Below are 26,282 nucleotides of genomic sequence, written 5' to 3'. Positions count from 1 at the left end.
ACCTTTTAAATTTAATGTAATCAAAATCATCCATTTTGCATTTCATAATATTCTCTATCTCTTGTTTGGTCATAAACTATTCTCCTTTCCAAAGATCTGAGAGGTAAACTATTCCTTCCTCTCCTAATTTACCTATGGTATCACCTTTTATGTCTAAATCATGTACCTATTTTGACCTTATTTTAGTATAAGGTATAAGATGTTGGTCTGCCTAATTTCTGCCATACTATCTTCCAGTTTTCCCAGCAGTTTTTGTCAAATACTGAGTTCCTATCCCAGAAGCTGGAGTCTTTGGGTTTATCAAACAGTACATTACTAAAGTCATTTACTACTGTGTCTCCTGTGCCTAGCCTATTCCACCGATCCTCCACTCTATTTCTTAGCCAGTACCAAATAGTTTTGATGACTGCTACTTTATAGTAGAGCTTCAGATTTGGTACAGCTAACCCATCTTCCTGTATATTTTTTTTCATTATTTCCCTGGATATTCTTGACCGTTTGTTTTTCCAGATGAATTTTGTTATTATTTTTTCTAGCTCTATAAAATAATTTTTAGGTAGTTTGATTTCACCTGAGAGAAAGACAGGAGGCAGCAAGTGCCAGGGAAGTAAGACCACTTCCACCCTTCACCCTCTTTACCACCATATCCCCTCAGATCCTGATGAATAGACAGCTGAGGACCCTAAACACAAGAGCCTAGGGAATAGCAGGGTGATTGCCTGTTGACACCCCTAAACCACCAGACCTTTTTCCTACCCATCTCTTGAAGTCATCCTGAGGAAGAAATGATTGTGGAGAAGGGATGAAACTCCCTCACCAGTCAGTCAGTCACACATTTATTAAATAATTCCTATGTGCCAGGCACTATGGATAAAAAGACATGTAAAAAGACAGTCTGCTCTAAAGAAGCTAACAGTCTAATGGGAAAGATAACATGCCACCAACCACATATAAACCAGAGATACACAAGATAAATTGGAGATAATCAACAAAGGGAAGGCACTAGGATTAAGGGGGTTAAGAAGGTTTTCCTGAACAAAGTGGAATTTTAACTGAGACTTGAAGGAAATCAGGGAAGTCAGGAGGCAGAGAGTTCTAAGCATGGGGGAAAGCCAGAAAAAAATGCTTGGAGAAGGGAGATGGAGTATCTAGCACAAGGAACAGTAAGAAGGCCAATGCCACTGGATCACAGAATATGTGGGCGAGTGTAAGGAATACGAGCACAGGAAATGTAAGAAGGGGCTAGTCATGGAGGGCTTGACAAGCAAAATGAAGACTTTATATTTGATTGTGGAGGCTGTAGGGAGTCACTGGAATTGAGAGGAGTAAGATGTTCAAATGCACACTTTAGGAAGGTCAGTTTGGCAGCTGAGTGGAGGATAGGCAGGAGTGAGAGGAGACTTGACGCAGGCACACTCACCACTGGGTTATTATCATGATCCAGATTTGACATGATGGGGACCAGAGTGTTTGCAGTGCCAGAGGAGAGAAGGAAAAGCATGCATGTAACAGATGTGAGGAAGGTAAAAACCGGCATGTCCTGACAACTTATTAGATACAAGAAGTAAGAGAAAGTGAGGCGTTGAAAAAGGCACCTAGGTTGTGAGCCTGAGTGACCTGGAGTATTGTGCAGTAGCCTTAACAGTAACAGGAACGTTTGGCAAGGGAGGGGGGAAAGTTGAGTTCATTTTTTAATATGCTGGGTTTAAGATGTCTATAGGATAGACAGTTTGAAATATCCAATAGGTGGTTGGAGAAACAAGACTGGAGGTCACATGGGGTTAGAATTGAATAAGTATAGCTGAGAATGAGCAGCACAGAGATAACTGAATAGATGCTGATGAAATCATCTGATGAAACAGTCTATAGAGAGAGGAGAGGCATGCTCAGGAAAAAGCCCTGTGGGACACCCATAATTAATGGTTATGTCCTGGATGAAGATCCTTGGCAACATCAGAAACAGAAAATTAGGATATGATTTTTATCAATGAACATGACATTAACAAAGAGGCATTAACATCTGCTCAGCCACTATGCATCTGTCTGTCTGACTTGCAGCTGAAACTTTCCCCAAGGGTTTTATTCCCCATTAGAATGAGAACTCCTTGAGAGCAGGGACTTACTTTTTTCTATCTATATTCCCGGTATTTGGTACAATGCTTTGCACACAGTAAGCACTTAATAAATGTTTTTTTAATTAATTCAAAAGATATATTTACAATAAAAACAAAAAGATGCATACCTGGAATTTTCTTGCTATTAACACAGAGAGATTAAAACTTATAAGCAAAGATCCAAGGATCATGGAATTAAAGAACTGAAGGACACAGACCAAGAGTAAACTTGTCAACTGTATAAGATAAAGCCATGTAACCTGCCAAGTCAAAAAAAAAAAAAAAGGTAATAATCAGCTAGATAAGAGCTCACCTTGTGAAGGGATTATAAAATCATGTAGAAGGCATTTAAAAATAATCTAAACAAAAGATAGGCATTTAATTTTTTAACAACAAACAACCTATTACAGAATCTCAAGGGTTAAAAGTAATCTCAAAAGTTATCTATCCCAATGCTTTATTTGAATGAGAAATCCCCAGTATAAAATCCTTGGTCAATTAAGTCTTTCTTTGATTAAAGACTTTTGCTAATGAGGAATTCACTAGCTCTTAAGATAAACCATTCCATTTTTGTATGGTTATATTTGACTGGAAATTCTTCCTTACATTTAACCTGAAATATGCTTTTATATAACTTCTACCTAATTAGTTCTTTTTCTACCCTCTGGAATTACAAATCTAATACCTCTTACTCATGAATGCTCTTCAGATGTATGAAGTTATATGATATTTACTCCCTAAGTCTTCTATTTTCCAAGATAAATATTCCCATTTCTTTCACTTCATCTGGGCCAGGAGACTTTAATATCATTTAAAATAGCTATTTGCTTAAGTTCCATCTATTATGGGCTATGTCTGACTTGATCTAAAACACCATATTCACCTGCATTTCATCAGAATGGAAACATGCCTACATAAGAAATTTTAGTGAGGTTTGCAATAGTACTGAAAGGTACATAGCATTGAATTTTATCCCAAACCCAATTCAGGTGAATACGATTTGTCTTTATAATAATGAATTGTACACATTCTCAACACAGTACTGCCTTTTCTTTTAAAGGATTGCAAAGGACTGAATATTACTTTTAACTATGAGACTAGGATTTTTTTTTTAAATGCATACCAATCCTTATTAATACAAATGAGTGTTACCTGCCAAAATAGACCATTGGTAGCAAAGAACTGGAAATTGAGGGAATGCCCATAAATTGGGAAATTGCTGAACAAGTTGTGGTATATGAATGTAATGGAATACTATTGTGATATAGGAAATGATAAGTAGATGGATTTCAGAAAAACCTGGAAAGACTTACACGAATTGATGTTGAGTGAAATGAGCAGAACCAAGAGAACATTGTACACAGTATCAACATTTTGTGATGATCAACTCTGGTCTTTTTGGCTCTTTCCAGCAATGCAATGATCTAAGACAGTGCCAGAGGACTTATGGTGGAAAATGCTCTCCACATTCAGAAGAACTGTGGAGTGTGAATGCAAACCAAAGCATACTATTTTCACTTTCATTGTTGCTTTTTTGTTATTGTTCTTGTTCTTTCTTGCATTTTTTCTTTTCTTTTGTTCTGATTAATGTGGAAATGTTTAACATGATTCTAATGTATAACCTATATCAAATTGCTTACTGGCTTCAGGAGCAGAAAGGGAGAAGAGTGTGAGAAAATAATGGGTTTGGGGACACACAGAGGGTCCTGCTGGAGGTGACAGTATTGAGATTGATTGAACTGACTTTGCTGATTAACTCACTTAAAGCTGACTTGATTGAAACCACACCTACCTGAGAGCCTGGCCCTCAGGGGGTGTGTTCTCTGAACTCTGACCTTAGGCACATTTTGCTCATGGACCACCGTCAAATCCAGTGAACCAATGTATTTGGGTGATGCCAGCCAATTAGCTTGAAGCAGTGTGTAAGGACCACCTCTTGTTGGGACCTGTAGGAAGCTTCTGGTCACACAGGGAGAGAGACTTCTTTTTTTTGTGGCCTAAGACTCATAGGTGAAGGCTTTTTCCTCTCTTCTTCCCCAGATCCTAGTGAGGCTTTCCTAACTTTCACAGAAATGTGCTCTATCTTTACTAAAACCTAATATGCTTTAATAAATGCTTAATGCCCCCAAACTGGTGCTAAAGCTTCTAATTTATAAATAGCAATATATTAGAAACCCCAGCTAATTTTCCCCAAATTTGGGACAAAAATAAGGCAACCACATATAGTTTTGTTTTGTTTGTTTGTTTTTTTGGGGGCAATGAGGGTTAAGTGACTTGCCCAGGGTCACACAGCCAGTAAGTGTCAATGTTCTGAGGCTGGATTTGAACTCAGGTACTCCTGACTCCAAGGGCGCTGCTCTATCCACTTCGCCACCTAGCTGCCCCTGTAGCATACATTTTTAAAAAGTTTGAGTGCCAAATCTTCTCCCTTCCTCCACACCGCCATTCTTCTCTGAGACAAGCAAGCATGTCTACATGTGTAGCCATGCAAAACATATTTCACATTAGCCATGTTGCAAAAGAAAACACAGACAAAAAATACAAGAAAAATAAAATTTTAAAAAAAGTATGCTTCTATTTGCATTCAGACTCCATCAATTCTTTCTCTGGAGGGGGATGGCATTTTTCATCATAAGTCCTCCAGAATCGTCTAGGATCATTGTATTTCTGAGACTAGCTAAGTCATTCACAATTCATTATCAAACAATATTGCTATTACTGTATACAATGTTCTACTGCTCACTTCACTTTGGATAAGTTCATACAAGTCTTTACAGATTTTTCTGAAACTGTCTTGTCATTTCTTATAGCACAATAGTATTCCACCAAAATTATCTACCAAAACTTGTTGTCATACTCCATTTGATGGACATCCCTTCAATTTCTAATTCTTTGCCACCACTAAACAAGTGGAATACAAACCTAGTATTGGCATTGCTGGGTCAAAGGTTTGCACAGTTTTATAAACTCTTTGGCATATTTCCAAATTGCTCTCCAGAATGGTTGCATCAGTTCACAACTCCAATACTGCATTAATACCCCAATTTTACCATATCACCTCCAACATTTGTCATTTGCATTTTCTGTCATATTAGCCAATCTGATAGATGTGTATGCCTCAGAGTTGTTTTAATTTGCATTTCTCTAATCAACAATTATTTAGAGTATTTTTTCATATGACCATAGATAGCATTGATTTCTTCTTCAGAAAACTGTTCATATTCTTTGACCTTCTGTCAATTGGGGAATGACTTGTACTCTTATGGATTTGCCTCCATTCTCCACATATTTGAGAAATGAGGTCTTTAGCAGAGAAACTTGCTATAAAATTTTTTTTCAAATTTTCTGTTTTCCTTCTAATCTTCACTGCATTGCATTTGCTTATGAAAAAACCTTTTAATTTAATGTAATCAAAATTATCCATTTTATGTCCTGTAATGCTCTCTGTCATTTTGTCATAAATTTTTCCCTCATCCATAGATCTGACAGGTAAAATATTCCATACTCCCCTAATTTGCTTATGATATAATCCTTATGTCTAAATCATATATCCATTTTGACCTCATCTTGGTATATGGTCATGTAATGATTGGAATGATGCCACCTGCTGAAGACTTACTATAGCAAAGCGGCGCCATGAGGTGAAGGCCTCTGAGGGCAAGCCATGTGGTCAAGGTCCTTAGCGTCAGGAAGTGATGTTTGCTCGTGGGTACTGTCTATCAAGGCTACCAGCCAATCAACTTGAGGAGCCTCCCATTTTCTGGGAGGAGGACACGAAGTAAGAAGTGGACACTGGTGGAGGGGTTCTGCCTCTTTTTAGTTCCTGACCTCGCCATGGTGGGTCGGATGATAGGGTCTCTTAGAAATAGTTAGATTTTTACCTTTCTCTTTGATCCTAATGCTCTTTAATAAATACTTAAACACTTAAATACTCTTGCTAAAGTTTATAATTTATTGGCGACCACTCAGATTTTAGATAGTTTAGCTAAAATTTTAGCCCCTTACAGTCAAGATGTTGATCTATACCTTGTTTCCGCTAAAGTGTTTTCTAGTTTTCCCAGAAATTTTTGTTAAATAGTGAGTTCTTATTCCAAAAGCTTGGATTTTTGGGTTTGTCAAACTCTAAATTATTATGGTCACTTACTACTGTGTATTACATATCTACCCTATTCCACTGATCCACCACTCTATTTCTTAACCTGTAGTAGATTGTTTTGATGATTACCACTTTTTTTTTTGGCAACAAACATTCATTTTATTTTCCAGTTACATGTAAGGGTAGTTTCAACATTCATTTTCATAAGATTTAGAGTTCCAAATTTTTCTCCCTCCCTCCCTCTCCTCCCCCCTCCACAAGATCACAACCAGGTTATATATGTACAATCTACAAGTGTTCTTTTTATCAGTTCTTTCTATAGGGGTGCACAGTAAGCTTCCTCATTAGTTCCTTGGGATTGTCTTGGATCATTGAACTGCTGAGAGTAGTTAAGTCATTCACAATTGCTCATTGAACAATACTGCTGTCACTACGCACAATGTCCTCTCAGCTCTGCTCACTTCACTCTATACATCGATGTTCATTAGTCTTTCAAGGCTTTTTGGGGATCATCCTGTTTGTCATTTCCTGTAGCACAAGACCATTCCACTAAAATCATATAGCACAGCTTTTTCCATCATTCCTCAATTGATGGACATTCCCTTGATTCTCAATTCTTAGCCTCTACCAAGAGTTGCTATAAATATCTTTTGTACAATTTTTACCCCTTTTCTCTTTTTCATGATTACTATTGTTAACTGTTTCCCTTCCATCCTATTCCCTTCCCCATGATATTTATTCTATTATCCATCTTCTTTCATCCTATCATTCTTCAAAAGGGATTTGCTTCTGTCTGTCCCCTCCCCCACTCTGCCCTTCCTTCTTTTGCCCCTCTCTCTTTATCCCCTTCCCCTCCTGTTTTCCTGCAGGGTTAGAGAGATTACTCCACCCAATTGAGTGTGTATATTATCTCTAATTGAGCCAATTCTGAGGAATGTTAGGCTCATTTACTGCCCAGATTAAATAGATTACTCCACCCAGTTGGTGTGTCTGTTAGTCCCTCCTTGAGGCAGCTCTGATGAGTTTAAGGTCTTTGAGCCTTTTCTGATGAGTGTAAAATTCATTTACTGCCCTGTTCCTCTCCCATCTCTTCCCATACTCCATAAGCCTTTTCCTGTTTCTTTCATGTAGGATTTCACCTCTGCCCTTCCCCTCCCCCAGTGAATTCCCTTCACCCCTTAATTTAACCCTAGACACAGTGGACAAAGCATCACCCCTGGACCCAGGGGAATCCCAGCCAAAACCCGGCCTCAGACACAAGATAGTTGCCCACTGGATGACCCCAGGTATGTCCCCCAGCTCCAATTTTTTTTATGGTTCTCTAGGGTCTTGTATTTGAAAGTCAAATTTGCCATTCAGTTCAGGTCTTTTCATCACAAATATCTGAAAGTCTTCTTTTTCATTAAAGTCCCATTTTTTCCACTGAAAGATAATGCTGAGTTTGGCTGGGTAGGTGATTCTTGGTTGTAATCCCATTTCCTTTGCCCTTTGGAATATCATATTCCATGCCCTCCAGTCCTTTAATGTAGAAGCTGCTGGATCTTATGCTATCCTGACTGGGGTTCTACAGTACTTGAATTCTTTCTTTTTGGCAGCTTGCAATATTTTCTCCTTGACCTGAGAGCTCTGGAATTTGGCTATAATATTCCTAGGAGTTTTCCTTTTGGGATCTCTTTCAGGAGGTGATCCGTGGATTCTTTCAATTTCTATTTTAGCTTCTTCTTTTAGAATTTCAGGGCAATTTCCCCATAGAATATCTTGGAAGATGGTGTCTAAGCTCTTTCCTTGATCATGGTTTACAGTTAGACCAATAATTTTCAAATTATCTCTCCTGGACCTATTTTCCAGGTTGGCAGTTTTTCCCAGAAGATATTTCACATTGCCCTCTATTTTTTAATTCATTTAGATTTGTTTTATTGTGTCTTGGTTTCTCATAAAGTCATTGGCTTCCATTTGTTCAATCCTAATTCTTAGGCAATTATTTTCATCAGAGAGCTTTTGTACCTCCTTTTCCATTTGGCCAATTTGACTTTTCAAGCTATTGACTTTTTTCTTATGTCTTTCCTGCATCACCCTCATTTCTCTTTCCATTTTTTCCTCTACCTCTCTAACTTTATCTTCAAAGTCCTTTTTGAGCACCTCTATGGCCTGAGACCAATTCATATTTTTCTTGGAAGCTTTAGATATAGGGGCCCTGATGTTGACATCTTCCTCTGAGGGTGCCCCTTGGTCCTTCCTTGTTACTGAAGAAACTTTCTATGATCCTCACCTTTCTCTGTCTGCTTATCTTGCCTTTCTTTTACTTGACTTTTAGCTCCTTAAAGTGGGGCACTGTTTCCAGGCTGCAGTTTCCCAAGCTTAAGAAGTTCCAGGTGGTATGATTTAAGGAGAATCAGGTTCTTCACTAGCCCAGCCTGTTCCCTGGTCCTTAGATGACCCCAGATCAACTTGCTAATCAACCAGCTTTGTGTGTTGTGGTTGTTAGCTCCAACGAGCCTGTGCCCCTCCCCTACCTGGGCCACTGCTACTCGAGCCTACCTCCTGGTTCTCAGCAGGGGTGTAAAATCCAAGTTCTGCCTTAGCACCAGCACAGACCCCTGTAGTCTCCCCCCTGCCCAGGGCTCAGCCCACTCACCAGACTGTGAGCTTAGTTCCAGACAACACTGATGCTTCAGCTGATTCAGAGGCTCTGGGGGTCTCCTTCTCTGGTGAGGCCTTCCTGAGACTGGATTTGTGTCAGGGTGACTGTGGGGTTGGGCTCCGACTCCTGTATTAGCACAGCAGCTCCCTCCTTCTGACCTTCCAAGCCATTCTTGGTTAGAAGATGATTTCAGCACATTTTTCTGTGAGTTTTGCTGCTCCGGGCATTTTCCTATGGTGTTATTTGGATGTTTTTTGGAGGGATTGTGTCATGAGTTCAGGAGCTCACTGACTTTCCTCCACCATCTTGGCTCCGCCCCGGAAGTCCCTGTCCTACAGTCTTAAAAGTCTGATTACCACTTTTTAATACAGTTTGAGATCCGATACTGTTAGACAACCTTATTTCACATTTGTTTCATTGATTTCCCTTACTATTCTTGACCTTTTGTTTGTGCTGATGAATTGTTACTATTTTTGCTAGCTTTATAAAATACATTTTTGGTAGTTTGGTTTGGTACTGAATAAGTAGATTAATGTAGGTAGAACTTTCATATATATAGATGTGTATATATGTGTATATGTATGTACGTATGTATTGGCTCAGCCTACTCATGAGGAATTATTTCTCCAAATCTGGTTTATTTGTGAGAAATGATTTGTAATTGTGTTAATATAGTTCCAGGGCTTGCCTTGGCAAATATACTCCTAAGTGTTTTATATTGTATACAGTTGTATTAAATTAAATTTCTCTATTTCTTCCTGGTGGATTTTGTTGGTCATATATGGAAATGCTGATTATTTATGTGGGTTTATTTTATAACCTGCAACTCTGCTGAAGTTGTTAATTATTTCAACTAGTTTTTTAGTTGATTCTCTAAGTCAATCATCTGTAAAGAATGACAGTTTTGTTCCTTCATTGCCTGTTCTAATTCCTTTAATTTCTTTTTCTTCTCTACCTGCTGTAGCTAGCATTTGTATAGTGGTAATAATGGACATCTTTGCTTTTACTCCTGATCTTTTGGGAAGGTTTCTGGCATATCCCCATTATGGATAATGCTTGCTGATGACTTTGGATAGGTACTAATTATCATTTTAAGGAAAACTCCATTTGTTCCTATGCTTTCCAGTTTTTCAACAGCAATGAAATGAATGTTGTATTTTGTAAAAAGCAATTTTTCTACATCTACTGAGATAATTGTGTGATTTTTCTTGCATTTTGGTATTGATATGATCAATTATGCTGATAGTTTTCCTAATATTGAACCAGCCCTGTATTCCTGGTATAAATCCCACCTTGTCATAGTGTAAGATCTTTGTGATATATTGCTATAATCCTTGCTAATATCTTATTTAAAATTATTTACACTAATATTCATTAGGGAAATTGGTCAATAGTTTTCTTTCTCTGTTTTGGCTCTTCCTGTATCAGTACCGTATTTGTGTCATAAAAGGAATTTGGTAAGATTTCTTCTTTGCCCATTTTTCTAAACAGTTTATATAATATGGGAATTAGTGGATCTTGGGTTTTTTTTGGTTTTGTTTTGGTTTTTTTGTGGGGCAATGGGGGTTAAGTGACTTGCCCAGGGTCACACAGCTAGTAAGTGTCAAGTGTCTGAGGCCAGATTTGAACTCAGGTACTCCTGAATCCAGGGCCAGTGCTCCATCCACTGTGCCACCTAGCCGCCCTCATTAGTGGATCTTTAAATGTTCATTGAGAGGCAGTAAGGTGGCACAATGGATAAAGCACCAGTCCTGGATTCAGGAGTACCTGAGTTCAAATCTAGCCTCACATACTAGCTGCGTGACCCTAGACAAGTCACTTAACCCCAATTTCTTCCTTAAAAAAACGTTTTGTTTTAATTCAGTTCTGAATCCATTTGGTCCTAGAGATTTTTTTTTCTTATGGAGCTCATTTATGGATTGTCCAATTTTTTTTCTCATAATGGGTTAAATATTCTCTTATCTCTTCTTTTAATCTGGGCAATTTATATTTTTATAAATATTTATCCACTTTACTGAGATTGTTATATTTATAGATTCCTATTTGCCCTAATAATGATAAAGTTCTTATATGTTACTAGTATCATCTTCCCATGTAGTAATATAAACATTTTAAGTTTATTGATTCCCTTATGATTTATCTTTCCTGTTTACCTTTTTATCCTTCTCTTGAGTCTTATATCTGAAAGTTAAATTTTTTATTTGGCTCTTGTCAAGAATGCTTGAAAGTCCTCTATTTCATTGAATGTCCATTTCCCCCTAAAGGATTATACACAGTTTGCTAGGTAGGTGATTCTTGATTGTAATCCTAGCTCCTTTGCTCTCTAAAATATCATATTCCAAGCCTTCTGATCCTGTAAAGCAGAAGCTACTAAATCTTGTGTTATCCTGACTATGAATCCATGATATTTGAATTGTTTCTTTCTGGATGTTTAGAATATTTTCTCTTTAACCTGGGAGCTCTCAAATTTGGCTATAAAATTTCTGGGAGTTTTCATTTTGGGATTTCTTTAAGGACATGATTGGTGAATTGTCTGAGTTTCTATTTTGTCCTTTGGTTCTAGGCTATCAGGAAAATTTCTTGAAATATGGTATCTGGGCTTGCTCTTTTGTTTTTATCATGGTTTATAGGTAGTCCAATAATTCTTAAACTCTCTCCTCATTCTAATTTCAAGATAATTTCAATTAATTAATTAATTAATTTTTTGTGAGGCAATTGGGGTTAAGTGACTTGCCCAGGGTCACACAGCTAGTAAGTGTTAAGTGTCTGAGGCCGGATTTGAACTCAGGTCCTCCTGAATCCAGGGCTGGTGCTCAATCCACTATGCCACCTAGCTGCCCCTCAAGATAATTTTTAAATGAGATATTTCACATTAGATCCTCAATCTAATTTTTCCAATGTGATATTTCACATTTTCCTCTATTTTTTTTCATTCTTTTAAATTTGTTTTATTGTTTTGTGATGTCTCATGGAGTCATTAGCTTCCACTTGCCCAATTCTAATTTTTAATGAATTATTTTCTTCAGTGAGCTTTTGTACCTCATTTTCCATTAGGCCAATTTTGTTTTTTAAACTGTTATTTTTCTTCAGTATTTTTTGTGTGTCCTTTACCAAGCTGTTGACTCTCTTTTCATGATTTTCTTGCATCACTTTCATTTCTTTTCCCAGTTTTTCCTCTACTTCTCTTATTTGATGTTTCAAATCCCTTTGAGCCATTACAGGAATTCTTTTGGGGCCTTTGACAAATTCACATTTTTCTTTGAAACTTTGCAAATAGCTGTTTTACTCTACTGTCTTCTGGGTTTTTATCCTGATCTTCCTGTGAGCATAACTTTCTATGATCAGGTTCTTCTTTTGTTGTTTGTTCATTTTTTCCAGCCTATTTTTTTACTTACAATTTTATGTTAAAGTTGGGCACTGCTCCTAGGGTGGAGGAGACACTGTGTCAAGCTTCAGGCTATTTTCAGAGCTAGCTTTGGAGGTTGCCTTCTGTAGGTTTTTGGTTCTTCCAAGGTATGATCTAAGGAGAGGGTGTGGCCACTGCTCTCCTGGTCTGTGAGTGACCAAAATCACTCTTCCCTGCCCTGAAACTTTGATCAGAACCCCTGCAGCCACCAGCACTAGTAGCTAGTATTCTTCTTAGCTCTGGAACTGCAACCCTGACCTGTGAGTCAGCAATACAACGGTTATGCACTCAGTGCCAACAAAGAGTTCCCTGTAATCTTCTTCTGACCAGCTGTCTCACCCCCTTACTATCTATGAGTTGAAAGCTCCCAAAACTGCTGCTCCTGCTGAATTGCCTTTGAGTACTGTTGCTGGTGCCCTAGTGCATGCAGTATGTGCCGGACTCCAAATGCTACAACCCTACTAAAACAGACCTTTCTAGCCAACCTTCTAAGTTGTCCTGGGCTGAAAAAGTATTTCATGTTGACCTTCAGAATTCTATTTGAGGCATAATTTTAAAGTTGTTTGGAGAGGAATTGGAGAGAATTCAAGTGAGTCCCTGCCTCTACTCTGCCATCTTGACTCTATCTCCCATGAAACCTTTCTTCTGAATACTTGACAGTACCTAGTGTATTTTGCCTTGGTTGTTAATCATCTTTTAATATATTCATTTTGTCCCCTCAAACACTGCTCAAGGGCCTTGAAGGCAGATATTACATCTTATATTTATACTACTCAGGGCAGCTAGGTGGTGCAATGGATAAAACATTGGCCCTGGATTCAGGAGGATCTGAGTTCAAATCTCGCCTCAGACACTTGACACTTACTAGCTGTGTGACCCTGGGCAAGTCACTTAACCCCCATTGCCCCACAAAAATAAACAAACTAACAAACAAACATTTATACTACTCTATATCTCACACTAAGGACACAGTGCTTTGTACATGGTATGTCTTAAACATATTTTGGTAATCTTATTTTTTCTGAAATAGTACTCTAATTTGATGGCCACGTTTAACTTTTAATCAATAAATGTGTTGAATGCCTGTTTATTAAACTTAAATTTTTTTTTTTTAGTGAGGCAATTGGGGTTAAGTGACTTGCCCAGGGTCACACAGCTAGTAAGTGTTAAGTGTTTGAGGCCAGATTTGAACCCAGGTACTCCTGACTCCAGGGCCGATGCTCTATCCACTGCACCACCTAGCTGCTCCTAAACTTAAATTTTTTAAACATTTATTCACCTGTTGATGCCAAAAGTAATGCTTAAATAAAAAATTTCTTCTATGGTAAAACTATGAATTAAAAATTATTTTTATTCATTGATTTCCCTTCTTAGAATTCCAGCTATAACAAGACTTTTATTCATCTTTGTATCCTTAACAAGTACCTAGCAGAGTACTATACAAAGTGAGACTTCAGTAAACACTAGCTAAATTGAAGTTAAAATTAATGAGCTTAGGGGGCAGCTAGATGGTGCAATGGATAGAGCACCAGCCCTGGAGTCAGAAGTACCTGAGTTCAAATCCGGCCTTAGACACTTAACACTTACTTGCTGTGTGACCCTGGGCAAGTCACTTAACCCCAATTGCCTCACTAAAAAAAAAAAAAAATTAATAAGCTTATATCCTGGGTAATTATTCACTGTATTATAACTCACATTTATAAAGCACTTTGAGGTTTACAAAGAGCTTTCCCCATAACTTTGTGGGGTAGATAGCATGAAATATTATCATCTTTTAATAGATAAGGAAATAAATGTGGAAAGTTTGTAACTTGCCCAAGGTCACATAGTAAGTGGTAGAGCTGGGACTCAAGTATTCTTTTCACTCTATCATCTCAAAGTCTAGAAGTGAGATCCTATGGTAACAATATTGGCTCAAAGACAGATTAAAGGCTTTTAGGACCTTCAATGTCTCATCTTGGGCAACTGTATTTTTTTTAAACACACTAAGATCCCCAAAACAAAGTACAAAGTATTGTTAAGATGGTTCCCTCCTACTTTAAAATTTGATATTGTCTTCAAAAAGGACTAAAAATTGACCTAAATATATTTACAACAAGAATAATTACACTTCCTAACTCAAAATATTCAGAATGAAGATAAAACGAGGGTCAAAATAGATTCTGTGAAATATTATTTGCATCCTATGAATAGTTAAAGGTTTTGACTGATTTAAATTGTAATCAGTAAACACTGAAGTAGCTAGTCTCATTCTTAGATACTGAATATTGAATAAATAAATAAAACCTTCAATGAACATTTAGTAAGAAAAATGCAAGGTTTACCTTTGTTGTAGGAAGCATGTTCAGACAGTCCAGTATGAATAAAACTAATGCTTGCATCAGCATCATAAATTGATTAAATTGCCATGTTAGACTAAAGAGAAAAGTAGATATGAACACTGCAAGAAGAGTCAGCCTCTAGAAAAAGAAAATTTTTAATATTATTTACATGTCTCCTGTGACAAAAGCTTTTTTTTTATATAGGTTTCTTAAGGAAACAGTCAATGTCTCTCTAAGCTAATTCAAAGAAATTTATTCAAATTTTATTATAAATATATAAATGAAGAAATTTGAATATCATTCAAAATTTATTAGCTATAAACTATTACTATGAAAACTTCCACTCAATTTCCTAATATGGCACTCCACATTGAAAAACTTTCACACAGTATGTCTACTGAGCAAAATCCGAAGAACAATGAATGGATTGACCTTTTGAGATTTTGTTTTGTTTTGTTTTGGTTTTTAGTGAGGCAATTGGGATTAAGTGACTTGCCTAGGGTCACACAGCTAGTAAGTGTTAAGTGTCTGAGGCCAGATTTGAACTCAGTTACTCCTGACTCCAGGGCCGGTGCTCTATCCACTGCCCCACCTAGCTGCCCCTCTTTTGAGGTTTTTACACAAAATTTGTGGGTTTATCATCACTGCTCAAGAATAGATTATGCACACTATGGTTCTAAAAATTGAATATAAAATCATTTTATTCCCACTAGAGGGAATAAAAAGAGCTCGAATGAGGAAGACCTAAACTAATTCAAATTAAACAGAAAGACTGGAATGAGAATAATTTGTTTGCATTAGGGGCCTCTGTTCATTTGTCAGCTATTCTGATAATATTGCTTAAACAGAACTGGATAACCTTTAACAAAAAGGATACAAAGAACTTACTTCACAAAGAGGCTGTAAATGTGGTCTAAGCAAATATGTAATCGCTGCTATCTGAACTGCGAAGAATGGCAGCGCCCAGTTCTCTCTCAAAGGAATGGTGAACTCTACTCTTGTGGTATCTATTCTGCACCAAACAGAAATTTCAAAAAACATCAGTAAAAAAGGCGCATTTTCTTAAAGCTTTTGCTAAAGTTAAGAAATTACCAGCAGGTACCCTCTGATTCAAATGGCTACAAATAGATTAGCCAGAGTTGCCTCTACATTTATTTCATTTTGTCTTTCTTTAATGTACCAAACATTAAAGTACTTCTACTTAAATGGATTATGACTTAATTGCTTTGGATATGTTTTCCACTGATGTAGATTGTAACCCAGTCATGTCCCTCATCTTGACTGACTTTGGTCCAATAAATCCCCCAATAAGGGTCTACCAATGATTTGGAGGCCTTCTCTAGTCGAGGGGTTCTTAATTTGGGGTCCACAATCCCTGGATAGATTTCAGGTGACCAGTGAACTTAGATGGTAAAAAAAAATTTACTTCTTTATTTTCACTAACCCTCGGTTTTCTATGTAATCCTATGTATTTTGTAAAAACATTATTCTAAGAAGGGGTCTGCAGGCTTACCAGACTAATTAAAGGTCCAGAACACGTAATAGATTAAAAATCCCTTCTCAAGGTCTTTTAACATTTTGTGGGGAGAAGTGAGGCATGTGACTTACTTATCTGTTATTCCTTGCATTCATTATGCAACTGTTTTTTTTTTTTTCTGATCAGGTTTCCCATATAGTTAGTATCTTTTATAACATCTCTTACACATAAGTCATCAATGATAATATACTCCAGTCTATTTGTGCTCACCATGTATGCATTTCTCTATTTTGGGTCATTCACCATTTTCATTCTTTGGAAATCATGGTACTCCCTAACTTTTAGCCACATAGCATCACCAGAATAAAACTATTATTGAAAAGATGGGCTTGTGCATCATATAGCAATTTGGGATTACTGAAAGGACCACATAATTCCTCATAAATAGATAATTATTTGTAAATTTAGCTCATTGTTTATCTTTAGTGCTTATGTAAGATATGTATATGGAGAGTTTTACTCCATAGACTGTCCATCAAACTCATACTTCAATCCATACAATAAGAATTCTTTCCCCACTTAGCTTTCCCTGTGCACATTCTTAGGCCAATCTCTTTTTTGGGTTTTTTTTTTTGTAATTTTTTTGGTTTTTGGTTTTTGGGTTTTTTGCGGGGCAATGAGGGTTAAGTGACTTGCCCAGAGTCACACAGCTAGTAAGTGTCAAGTGTCTGAGGCCGGATTTGAACTCAGGTACTCCTGAATCCAGGGCCAGTGCCTTATCCACTGCACCACCTAGCCGCCCCCAGGCCAATCTCTTTTGAGTCGTCTGACTTAGGAGACCATGTAGCATTCTGAGACAATTATCAACACAATGTCAATAGCAATCAGGAGCATCTGGAGCATCTAATCATCTATATGGAATCCCTGTTCCATTTGGACTCCTCTACAACAGTGCTTCCCTTTGGTAAGCATTCATCATTCTCTTTTATCCCCTGTTTGACAATGAAAATCAGAAGATCCCTGAACAGGTTGTCTCTGTAGTTGCATCTATCAAGAAATCTCCCATAAGTTATCATGAGTAAAATTTAAATAGCTACTCTTCATAGAAACTATATCAGCCATTAAATAATTTTGTTCAGTTAAAAAACATTATTCCTTCTATAGCTCGAGCTATTATAAGAGCACTACTCCATTCATATTAAATTATGTTGTTTTACATCTAGCAATATATTTCAATTCACTTGAAAAACAGTTAAATATATAGAAATTTGCAAACAGATACTATTTTGTAAGACTAGTTTTCAAAGTTTAATCTCCCTATAATTATGTTGCCTCTACATGGTGAATTATACTTTAAAAATTATTTCAATTCAATTGAACAAAAATGCTTATTAAGTGTATACTGTATGCTATCTCATTTAAGCCTCAAAAGAACCCCATAAGGTAGGAAAGGCTGGTACTATTACACTCACTTCACAGATGAACAAACTAAAGCACAGAGAAGCCTAAGATCACATGGGAAGTTAATGGCAAATCTGAGATTAAAATTTGCCTCTTCTCAATCCTAATCAATCGACAATCATTTTTGAGTACTTCCTATGTGCCATACATCCTGCTGGGGATGTAAAGATAAAAATTAAATAACTCCCACCCTCAAGGAGTTTACAACTACTGGGAGAAACAAGTACATATAAGCATATACAAAATAAATGTAATTTGGGGAGAGGGTACTTGCAGCTGGTGCCTCAGGCTTCGTGCTGAAGGTAGTATTTGAGCTGAGTTTTGAAGAAAAGAAAGGATTCTAAGAGGCAGGGGTGAGAAGGGATTGAATTTCAGGAATGGAGCACAGCCTGATCAAAATCACAGATATGGGAGAAGGACACTGTAGGTGAGGAATAATTCTTGCTTGAATGACATTCTGGCTAGGCCACAGAATATGGGAGGGGGAATAATGTATAATCAGAACAGAAAGAGGTTGTTGGGGGTAAGGCTGTGACAGGCCAAACAGTTTTCTATTTGATCCTAGAAACAGGGAACTACTGAAGTTTACTGAGTATGGAAGTGAGATGGTCAGGCTTTCCTAGCTAGGAGATTTCCTAGAATCATTTACTAGATTTAACAAAATAGCAGATTTACTAGAATCACTTTTCTAGCTGTATGGAGGACTTACAGAAGAGAGAGACAAAGCAGGGAGACCAATTAGGAAGCTACTATAGTAATCCAGGCAGGAAGTGATGAAGACATAAAATAAGGTGGCAGCCAACTTGTATTCAAATTGGATTTATTTTTCTTTTAGTAAATCAGAAAATAAATATTCTGAAGGGAGAATAAAACTCTCATCAGAAAAATATAGAATAAGCCATTATTTGTTGGACACAAAATAACAAACTTTTCTCTATAAATAACAGATGACAATTATATAGGACTTAAGATTTATAAAATGGTTTTCAAGTTTAAAACTCACAATTCTCAGGTAGAAACTACAGGTATTAGTATCTTCATTTTAGAAATCAAGAAATTGAGATTCAAAACTTGCCTATAGGATCACAGAGTTAGTAAATATTAGAGATAGGATTTGAATCCAAGTCTTCATTACTTCAAGTCTAACATTTTGTCCACCATATTGTTCTGTTCAGTATCTTTATTCCTTCCAGTCAAGAAAGGAAATATCTATATATATCCACATATATGTATATATAGAAATATCAATCCAACTCACCTATTTATAACATACCAGAAAGCTGCTAACAGCCCTGACAACCATGTTCCACTAAGAAGCCAGCTGGTTACATAAAGCGCTGTGACATACATTGCTTGAAGTCCAAATAAAGTGTAGATATAAAAATAAACAGGCTCTAAATATGTCTGTAAGACGGAAGAATAGCATAATAAGTTTTTGGAAACTCTCAATTACTCTTGTCATAAATTTATTTAAAAAATAGTAAATAGGAGATTTTTAGGTCAGGAGCCCAACACTAACTCCAAAGAGTACTGAGCCTACTTGTCTCCTTTGCATCCAAAAAAGTACTAGCAATGCTTCCTCCTACTGGCACGGGACAAAGAACAGACCAACAAAGCCCTCTGCATTATTCTGTAATGTAACTTAGCCCAATTTTTCCTCATTTTCCTGAGAATAGCAGGTCACTATTGTTTAAAAAAAAACATTGTCCCTACTCTTTATGAGTTGAGGCTCCTGAGTCCTGACACTGACAAAAATGGGAGTTGTCTTCCCTTAGAAGTAAATAAGAGATTATGCTAACTTTTAAAGTTAATATCCTTTATACTACACATTTATATTATTACATGTTTTATATATTTGTGTGAATGTGAAAATGCATTAACATATTAATAAAAAACAAAGACCATGATGCAAGTGAAAAAAAATTGTGTTTTAAAAGCTAACTTGTAGATCTCTGATGCAGATTTGAAGAACTAAAATAGGAGCTGCAATTCAAAACCATAAATTGTCACTTTATGTGATATTAATTAAATGACACAAAAGCAACCCAAAGTGTACCTGTATAGGTAGAACTCTATATAAAATGCTGAGAAAAACCTCCTGGTAAATATTCATTCGTTCAAGGATGTTAATTGTCCTCATTGACTCAGTTTTATTATCATATATCAATCCATGGAAACCTACAGTTAATATTTAAAAATTGGAAAAAAATAAATAAAATTTTCAATTGTAATCATTCTTAAAAATACGATAGATTTAAATGACATGATTTTCCAGAATTCTATCAAGACTTCAAAACTCTCTGTTATTAAGTCATTTATTTACTTTCTCCAACACAAAACACACTTCTCAAAATTACAAAGTAGAAACAGAGTGGTATAATAGAAAGAACACTGGATTACGAATAAGATCTGGGTTCTAGTAACCGTTCTTCTGTTTACTGGATGTGTGAGCTGGCAATGTAGATTAATGTTACTTAATTTTTCTAAGTCTTTAGTTTTCTCATCTATTTAAAAAAATCATACAAGGCCAGTCTACCTCATAAGGTTGCTACAAAGATTAAATGAGATGATCTCTGTGAAAGTGTTTTAAAATTGTCAAGTTCTATGCAAATAAAAAGTACTTATTAGTATGATATTTGTCACTGAAGCCTCTGAAAAAATAGAACAAGTTCATGCAACTATATTTGGGGAGATTTATACAACGGTGTGGTAAATAGGGCCAGGAGGTTACACAATGAAGATTGTTTCTTTTCCACACAAGTATAGTATAATTAATGTGAAAAAGAATAGGTAGATAGGAATGACTACAAGGCTTTCCTTTGCCATACACAGTGGCTTATGCTTCAATGGAGCTAGAATCTCATTAATATGGGTGCAGTACTTCCGTCCATGCAGATGCCAATCCACCCCTGCCACCTCATCTTTTGTAATTCTTATCCACACAATTTCTCCCCAAAAGGCCCTCTTTGTTTATAAAACTCCTTCCTGATCTCTTGGCTCTTAGAATCCTTGGTTTCATGAATGAGGGTTTTCCTGATCATAGCCCCTTCTCCACGTCAGGTTAGTGCCCTCCCAAATTCCCATAGACATACATACACCCATAACATTACCCGCTCTGGTAGAATTTAAGTTCCTTAACAGGAGCAACTATTTCCTTTTTATCACTGTACCCCCTGCATCCAGCACAATGCCAGGTACACAGGAAGCACTTAACAAGAGCCTGCTGACTGCTTGATAGGACCTGGTCTCTTTGAGCTCCATATCTACAGCTCCATAAGCACATTTTACCCTACATTGTTTTTCACTGTTTTGTGAAATGGCATTGCTCACAGACCATGCCATCACACACTCTGTGATGTGGCACCAACTAGTTAGAGGGATTTCATCTTTAACCACCATGTCTTTCTATTTGGCAAGTGCTTGCTGGCTGAGAGTTTCTGGGCTCTTTTCTCTGGTCTCTTCCTAATAGCAGCTCTTAGATTTCCATTAAATTTCTGTGTGCGTGCGTGCGTGCGTGCGTGTGTGTGTGTGTGTGTGTTTTGGGGGGGTTTGGTGAGGCAATTGGGGTTAAGTGACTTGCCCAGGGTCACACAGCTACTAAGTGTCAAGTGTCTGAGGCTGGATTTAAACTCAGGACCTCCTGAATCCAGGGATGGTGCTCTATCCACTGTGCCACCTCACTGCCCCTCTATTAAATTTCTCTAAGAAAGCCGAGTAATCAGGATCAATGTCTTTATATATTTCCCATTTACCAGAGTCAGTAATAACTAGAATGGCAGATGTGGATTCAAGAAGTCACAGTTCTCAGACATAGTAGACTTATTCTCATAAAAAAAACTACTTAATATCCCAGGGCCTTATTTTCCTAATCTATAAAATAAGAAAGCATTTCCACTGTCTAGCTCCCAAGACTGTGGTGAGCAAAGTGCTTCTGCAGACCTTGAAGCATTAGATAAATGTGAGTAATTATTTTTATTCTTTGCTCTAATTTGTTGATTTAACCAAATTTCTAAATTTTCCAATAAGACAAACTTATTCTGCAATCTCTCTTATATCAGTAACTTGTTGCTTCTTATCTACTTAAGAGAGTTAATTTCTTTTCTTTCTTCTTTCCTTCTTCCGTCCCTCCCTCCCTCCTTAACATAGACAAAAAATGTAACACTCTTTACTCCTAAGGAGCTTACATTCTCATTTATGTCGAGGAAATAGTAATATAGTTCAGGACTCTGGTAGTATATATAATTTAAGTCAAATTCAAATTCAATAAACATTTATTAGATATTTTTAAACTGTTGGTGGCAAGAAAAAGATCTCATATTTAATCATGTCAACAATTAAGTTTATATATGAGCTAAGAAAAAAAAGTCTTAGTACCCTCTGCCCCTTTTTCTGCTGTCACTGCAAAAGATGACCCCCCCCCACACACACACACACACAGACCCCACCCAAGGGCTAGTTTAAAAAATGATGTTTCATCGCTTGCCATGTCCATGACTTTAAAACTAATGGGGGAAGGGAGTGTATTCTCATTCCTAGGTGTCTTGGATTTATCTGCTTATCAGTGACTAGTGTTGGTAGTGAGGAAAATGGGCCCCTTCTCTACAGAGATTGCCAAGCTAAAAGTAGGGCTGATTGGCTGGGGAAAACACTGCTATTCTCAGCAGTTTGGGTTTCAGGAGCCTTTGCTATATTCATTGGAGTCTGAGGGATATTGATAGTTGGGCAGATATCAGCAGCTTGTCTTGCCTGGCACATACCACCTCTTGTCTCTCTTTAAGAGATGGCCCCTTTCACCTTTATGTAGGCTAGCTTCTCTCTTCTTAACTAGGAGCTTCTATGAATTTCTGGTACTTGGACAGCAAGTGCTATCTACTGCTATATTCATACCTAAAGCCTCATAGAGCATCTATATTACTCTGAACAAATATGTAAGTACACAGTGGGGGAAAACCTTTTGGTTGACTTCTGATAGATATAAAAGTATGATTTGTGCATGGGCAACAGAGGGAATAAAGGAGATAGTAGAAGGGTGATTAAAGGAGGTAAGAGGAAGGCAGGCAGGCAGGAGGATGGACGGAAGGAAGGAAGGGAAGGAGAGAGGGAGGGAGGGAGGAAGGAAGGAAGATATATAATTAAAGAATATACATTTCTAGGCACAGATAAGTTTACTAAACTGACTACATATGACCAACTATTCTATGGTCCATAGAGACTTTCAGTATTTATCTTAGTATTTTCTAAGTACAGCAAAATAATGAAATATACTATTATAACTTCTATTTTATATTGTGACTTCTATTTTTTCTCTACTTTTCCAATACTACTTGCTTTTAAACTGAATATTTCTTCATTTCCCTTGACCATAATGCTCTTTAAGCAGACTTGTAGTAGAACTAAGTAGCAGGACAGGCAAGCTAGCCTACATAAAGGTGAAAGGGGCCATCTCTTAAAGAGAGACAAGAGGTGGTATGTGCCAGGCAAGACAAGCTGCTGATATCTGCCCAACTATCAATATCCCTCAGACTCCAATGAATATAGCAAAGGCTCCTGAAACCCAAACTGCTGAGAATAGCAGTGTTTTCCCCAGCCAATCAGCCCTACTTTTAACTTGGCAATCTCTGTAGAGAAGGGGCCCATTTTTCTCACTACCAACACTAGTCACTGATAAGCAGATAAATCCAAGACACCTAGGAATGAGAATACACTCCCTTCCCCCACTCCCAACCTATCATCCCAAGAAGAAAGCCTGACAAAGATGAAACCTGGCATTGCTTCTGCAGGTATTAAAGTCCTATCCTTGGCCTTGCATTTCCACTATCCCCCCCATCCCCTCCAGCAATCACAGCTACTGAAGACCAAGAAAAGAAAGTTATTAACAATAAAGACCTTAGTACTGTTAAATGGTTCAAAATCAGAAGCATGATTTTATCAATGGAAGCAACGTTTAAAAAGATGTTCCCTAAGGACCATGGGACATTTTTCCATTGGACTTAAACCTCCTATAAGTGTCATCTCCCCCATTAAAATGTATGTTCCTTAACAGTAGGTGCTGTCTCTACTTTTCAATTTATATATTTATTGCTATGTACATAAAAGGCATTTAATGCTTTTTAATTCAACCATTCATTCAAAGTCCAGAAAATTCAAATAGAATAGTTGTGCATGTATGTGTGTGGGTGAGGCCAGCCAAATGCCTAATACAATGAAATTTTAAAAGCAGTGTTTAAATGGTAACATAAAAACTTCTTCCATGGCCAAGGCATTCGTACTGAATGGCAATAAGGCAATGAGATATAGGCAGTAAGCAATGACATAGAGGGTATACATGTACAATTACTCTACTGAGTTATTGAAAGATGAGCATGGAAAAGCTATATAAATAGTGTTTTGTTTTGTTTCTGAGGGTTTTGGGGGTGGGGGGGTATCTAGACCTGTGATTTCATCAGTGTAGGAAAATGTCAAATGAGAAAATTTCTTCTATTATTACTGATCAGCCACTGCTTTGCAATTTATTGTCTTAGATAATTGACCAGGTCACTGAAAATTAATGGACCTTTTCAACATCACACAACCAGTACATCTCAGAGGATGGACTTGAAGACACTCCTTCTGTGGTCCTGACCCATACCTGGCTCTCCAACCCCTACATCATTCTGTCTGTGAATCTGGGACAGTCTTTAAAATGACTTCCATCTCAAATAATAACCATAATTACATTTTTAAGAGTACAATTTTGATTAAATATTATCTTCAAATGAGTTGTACTTAAAGTAACCCCACAGACCAATAGGTAACAATTTCTACTAATTTAATTACCTTTTGAGATGGTTGGAGCCTGTAGCATTTGTTTATAATAAGAGTAATATAATCCACATTCTGTTCTGAATGATATTTCTCGTTCAACTTCCTGAAAAAAAGGTTAGATCTGTTATTTTCTGTGACTTTATTACTTTTCAGTGACTACTGTCAAAGGAGCAATGAAGCGGGGGAAACTGGTGAAAACTGAATCCCAGAATATCAGTCAACTACTTTACATTTGAGTTTCCAAAGGATTAAAAAAAAAAGTTTGACCTAATTACAGAAATAGAAATCAAATTTAAATTTTAAAAAACTTACCTATTCTCACATGATATTAGAATCATGAAAACAACAGATAGCCTAAAAAGAAACTTTTTAAAAGTAATATTTCATGCTAACAACACAAATGAGCAATTTTCTTTCCACTAGAAACATAAGGTATTGTTAGTGAAGGAAGCACTTTTACATATGAATCTTTTTTTTTCTTTTTTTTTTGGGGGGGGGGTGAGGCAATTGGGGTTAAGTGACTTGCCCAGGGTCACACAGCTAGTAAGTGTCAAATGTCTGAATCCAGATTTGAACTCAGGTCCTCCTGACTCCAGGGCTGGTGCTCTATCCACTGCGCCACCTAGCTGCCCCTACATATGAATCTTACTTTGACAAGTGTCACCTTAGTGGAAAATATTAATAGAAGAAAATGAATAAAAAGAATGTTAAACTACACTTAAATAATATATTCTATCCCAGAAGAATTGAAAATTTTAAATAATCTCGTTATAGTCACATTTGGTTATGTAACACTGTACAATACTGAATTTAACTGATAAAAACAATATAAAAATGTCAGGGCTGGTGATGGTTTGCAAAAGAGTGGTATACCCAAAAGAATATTGGATTTGGAATCAAAGAACCCAAGTTTAAATCTCAGCTGGGCCAAACTTTGTGACCTTGGGAAAATCACATTCTCTCTGGGTCTCAATTTCCTCACTGGGTGAAGAAGGGGATTGGTTTAGATTAAATGAAGCATCCTTTGTAACTCAGAAAATCTTTGATTTTATAAATTTTCTGGGAGATATAGATATATAGACAGATAATTAAAAATAGATTATGATTCATATCAATACTGAATCTTTCATTTGAACTTAATTTCAAACATATTTTGTAAAACAAAAACAAAACACAATCCATAAACAATTGAAAAACCCACTTCATGATAATTATAATGTACATATCTATATAATGTAAAGCTTTAAAAAAATGCTTTCCCCACCACAAACTGGTGAGGTAAACAGCTTATGTATTAATATTCTTAATTTACAGATGAGGATGGTAAGGTTTAGAAGCTTAGATAACTTGCTCATGGTTAAACAAATGGAATAGAATGACACAAGGACTTAAATCAGAGTCTAGAACTCTCCATCACACCATACCACCTCTCAAGGCAGGGAAAGAAAAGAAAGAAAGAAAAGATGTGACTCATTGTGACACGACCCTTTTTAATACCCCCTCAAAGCATAAAAACAGAGGGGGACCTAATTAGCAAAAATGCATTCAAACATGATTAATTTGTAATCTTGGCACCAGCTGTATAGAACCAAATGCTATACTTTATTAGACAGACACTTGCAAGTTTTACATCTGCTTCATGCTAAGAGAACATCTGCTTTATTCATTCAAATGCCTTTCCAGTTTTACAGCAATTTATACTTTGCCTGGTACACCACGCCAACAAAAACCTGTACCAGTAGAGGTTACCATCGAAAGACTACAAAGTGAACAGTTACTACACATTTTAATTTGCATTTTTCCACAGGGAATGTAATGTTTTTGAAAAAATGAAAATTCTTCTTCTGAAGACAATAGCAGAAAGGAATGGGAAAATCAAAAAGTAGAAGGAAGAAATTAGAGAGAAAAAAGACAATTTAACAAGGTTTGTACAGCAATGCAACAACAAAACTAAAAGGGAAA

General features: G+C 36.8%; 1 protein-coding gene across 2 annotated transcripts in view; it reads right to left on the bottom strand.

Moving 5' to 3' along the window:
- The window catches only part of DPY19L3 (dpy-19 like C-mannosyltransferase 3), an 85,625-nt gene that overhangs the window by 36,260 nt on the left and 23,083 nt on the right, over positions 1-26,282 (bottom strand). For both annotated transcript variants that reach the window (XM_043988076.1, XM_043988077.1), the window contains exons 4-9: positions 24,333-24,423; positions 19,573-19,694; positions 18,775-18,920; positions 15,467-15,590; positions 14,582-14,716; positions 2,243-2,374 (exon numbers count right to left, since the gene is read on the bottom strand). In XM_043988076.1, the coding sequence (XP_043844011.1) occupies positions 2,243-2,374; positions 14,582-14,716; positions 15,467-15,590; positions 18,775-18,920; positions 19,573-19,694; positions 24,333-24,423 (750 nt within the window). The remainder of the gene's footprint in view (positions 1-2,242; positions 2,375-14,581; positions 14,717-15,466; positions 15,591-18,774; positions 18,921-19,572; positions 19,695-24,332; positions 24,424-26,282) is intronic.

The sequence above is a fragment of the Dromiciops gliroides genome, chromosome 2 (assembly GCF_019393635.1).
Source record: "Dromiciops gliroides isolate mDroGli1 chromosome 2, mDroGli1.pri, whole genome shotgun sequence".
Lineage (NCBI taxonomy): Eukaryota > Metazoa > Chordata > Mammalia > Microbiotheria > Microbiotheriidae > Dromiciops > Dromiciops gliroides.
This window is presented reverse-complemented; position numbering and strand designations above follow the sequence as displayed.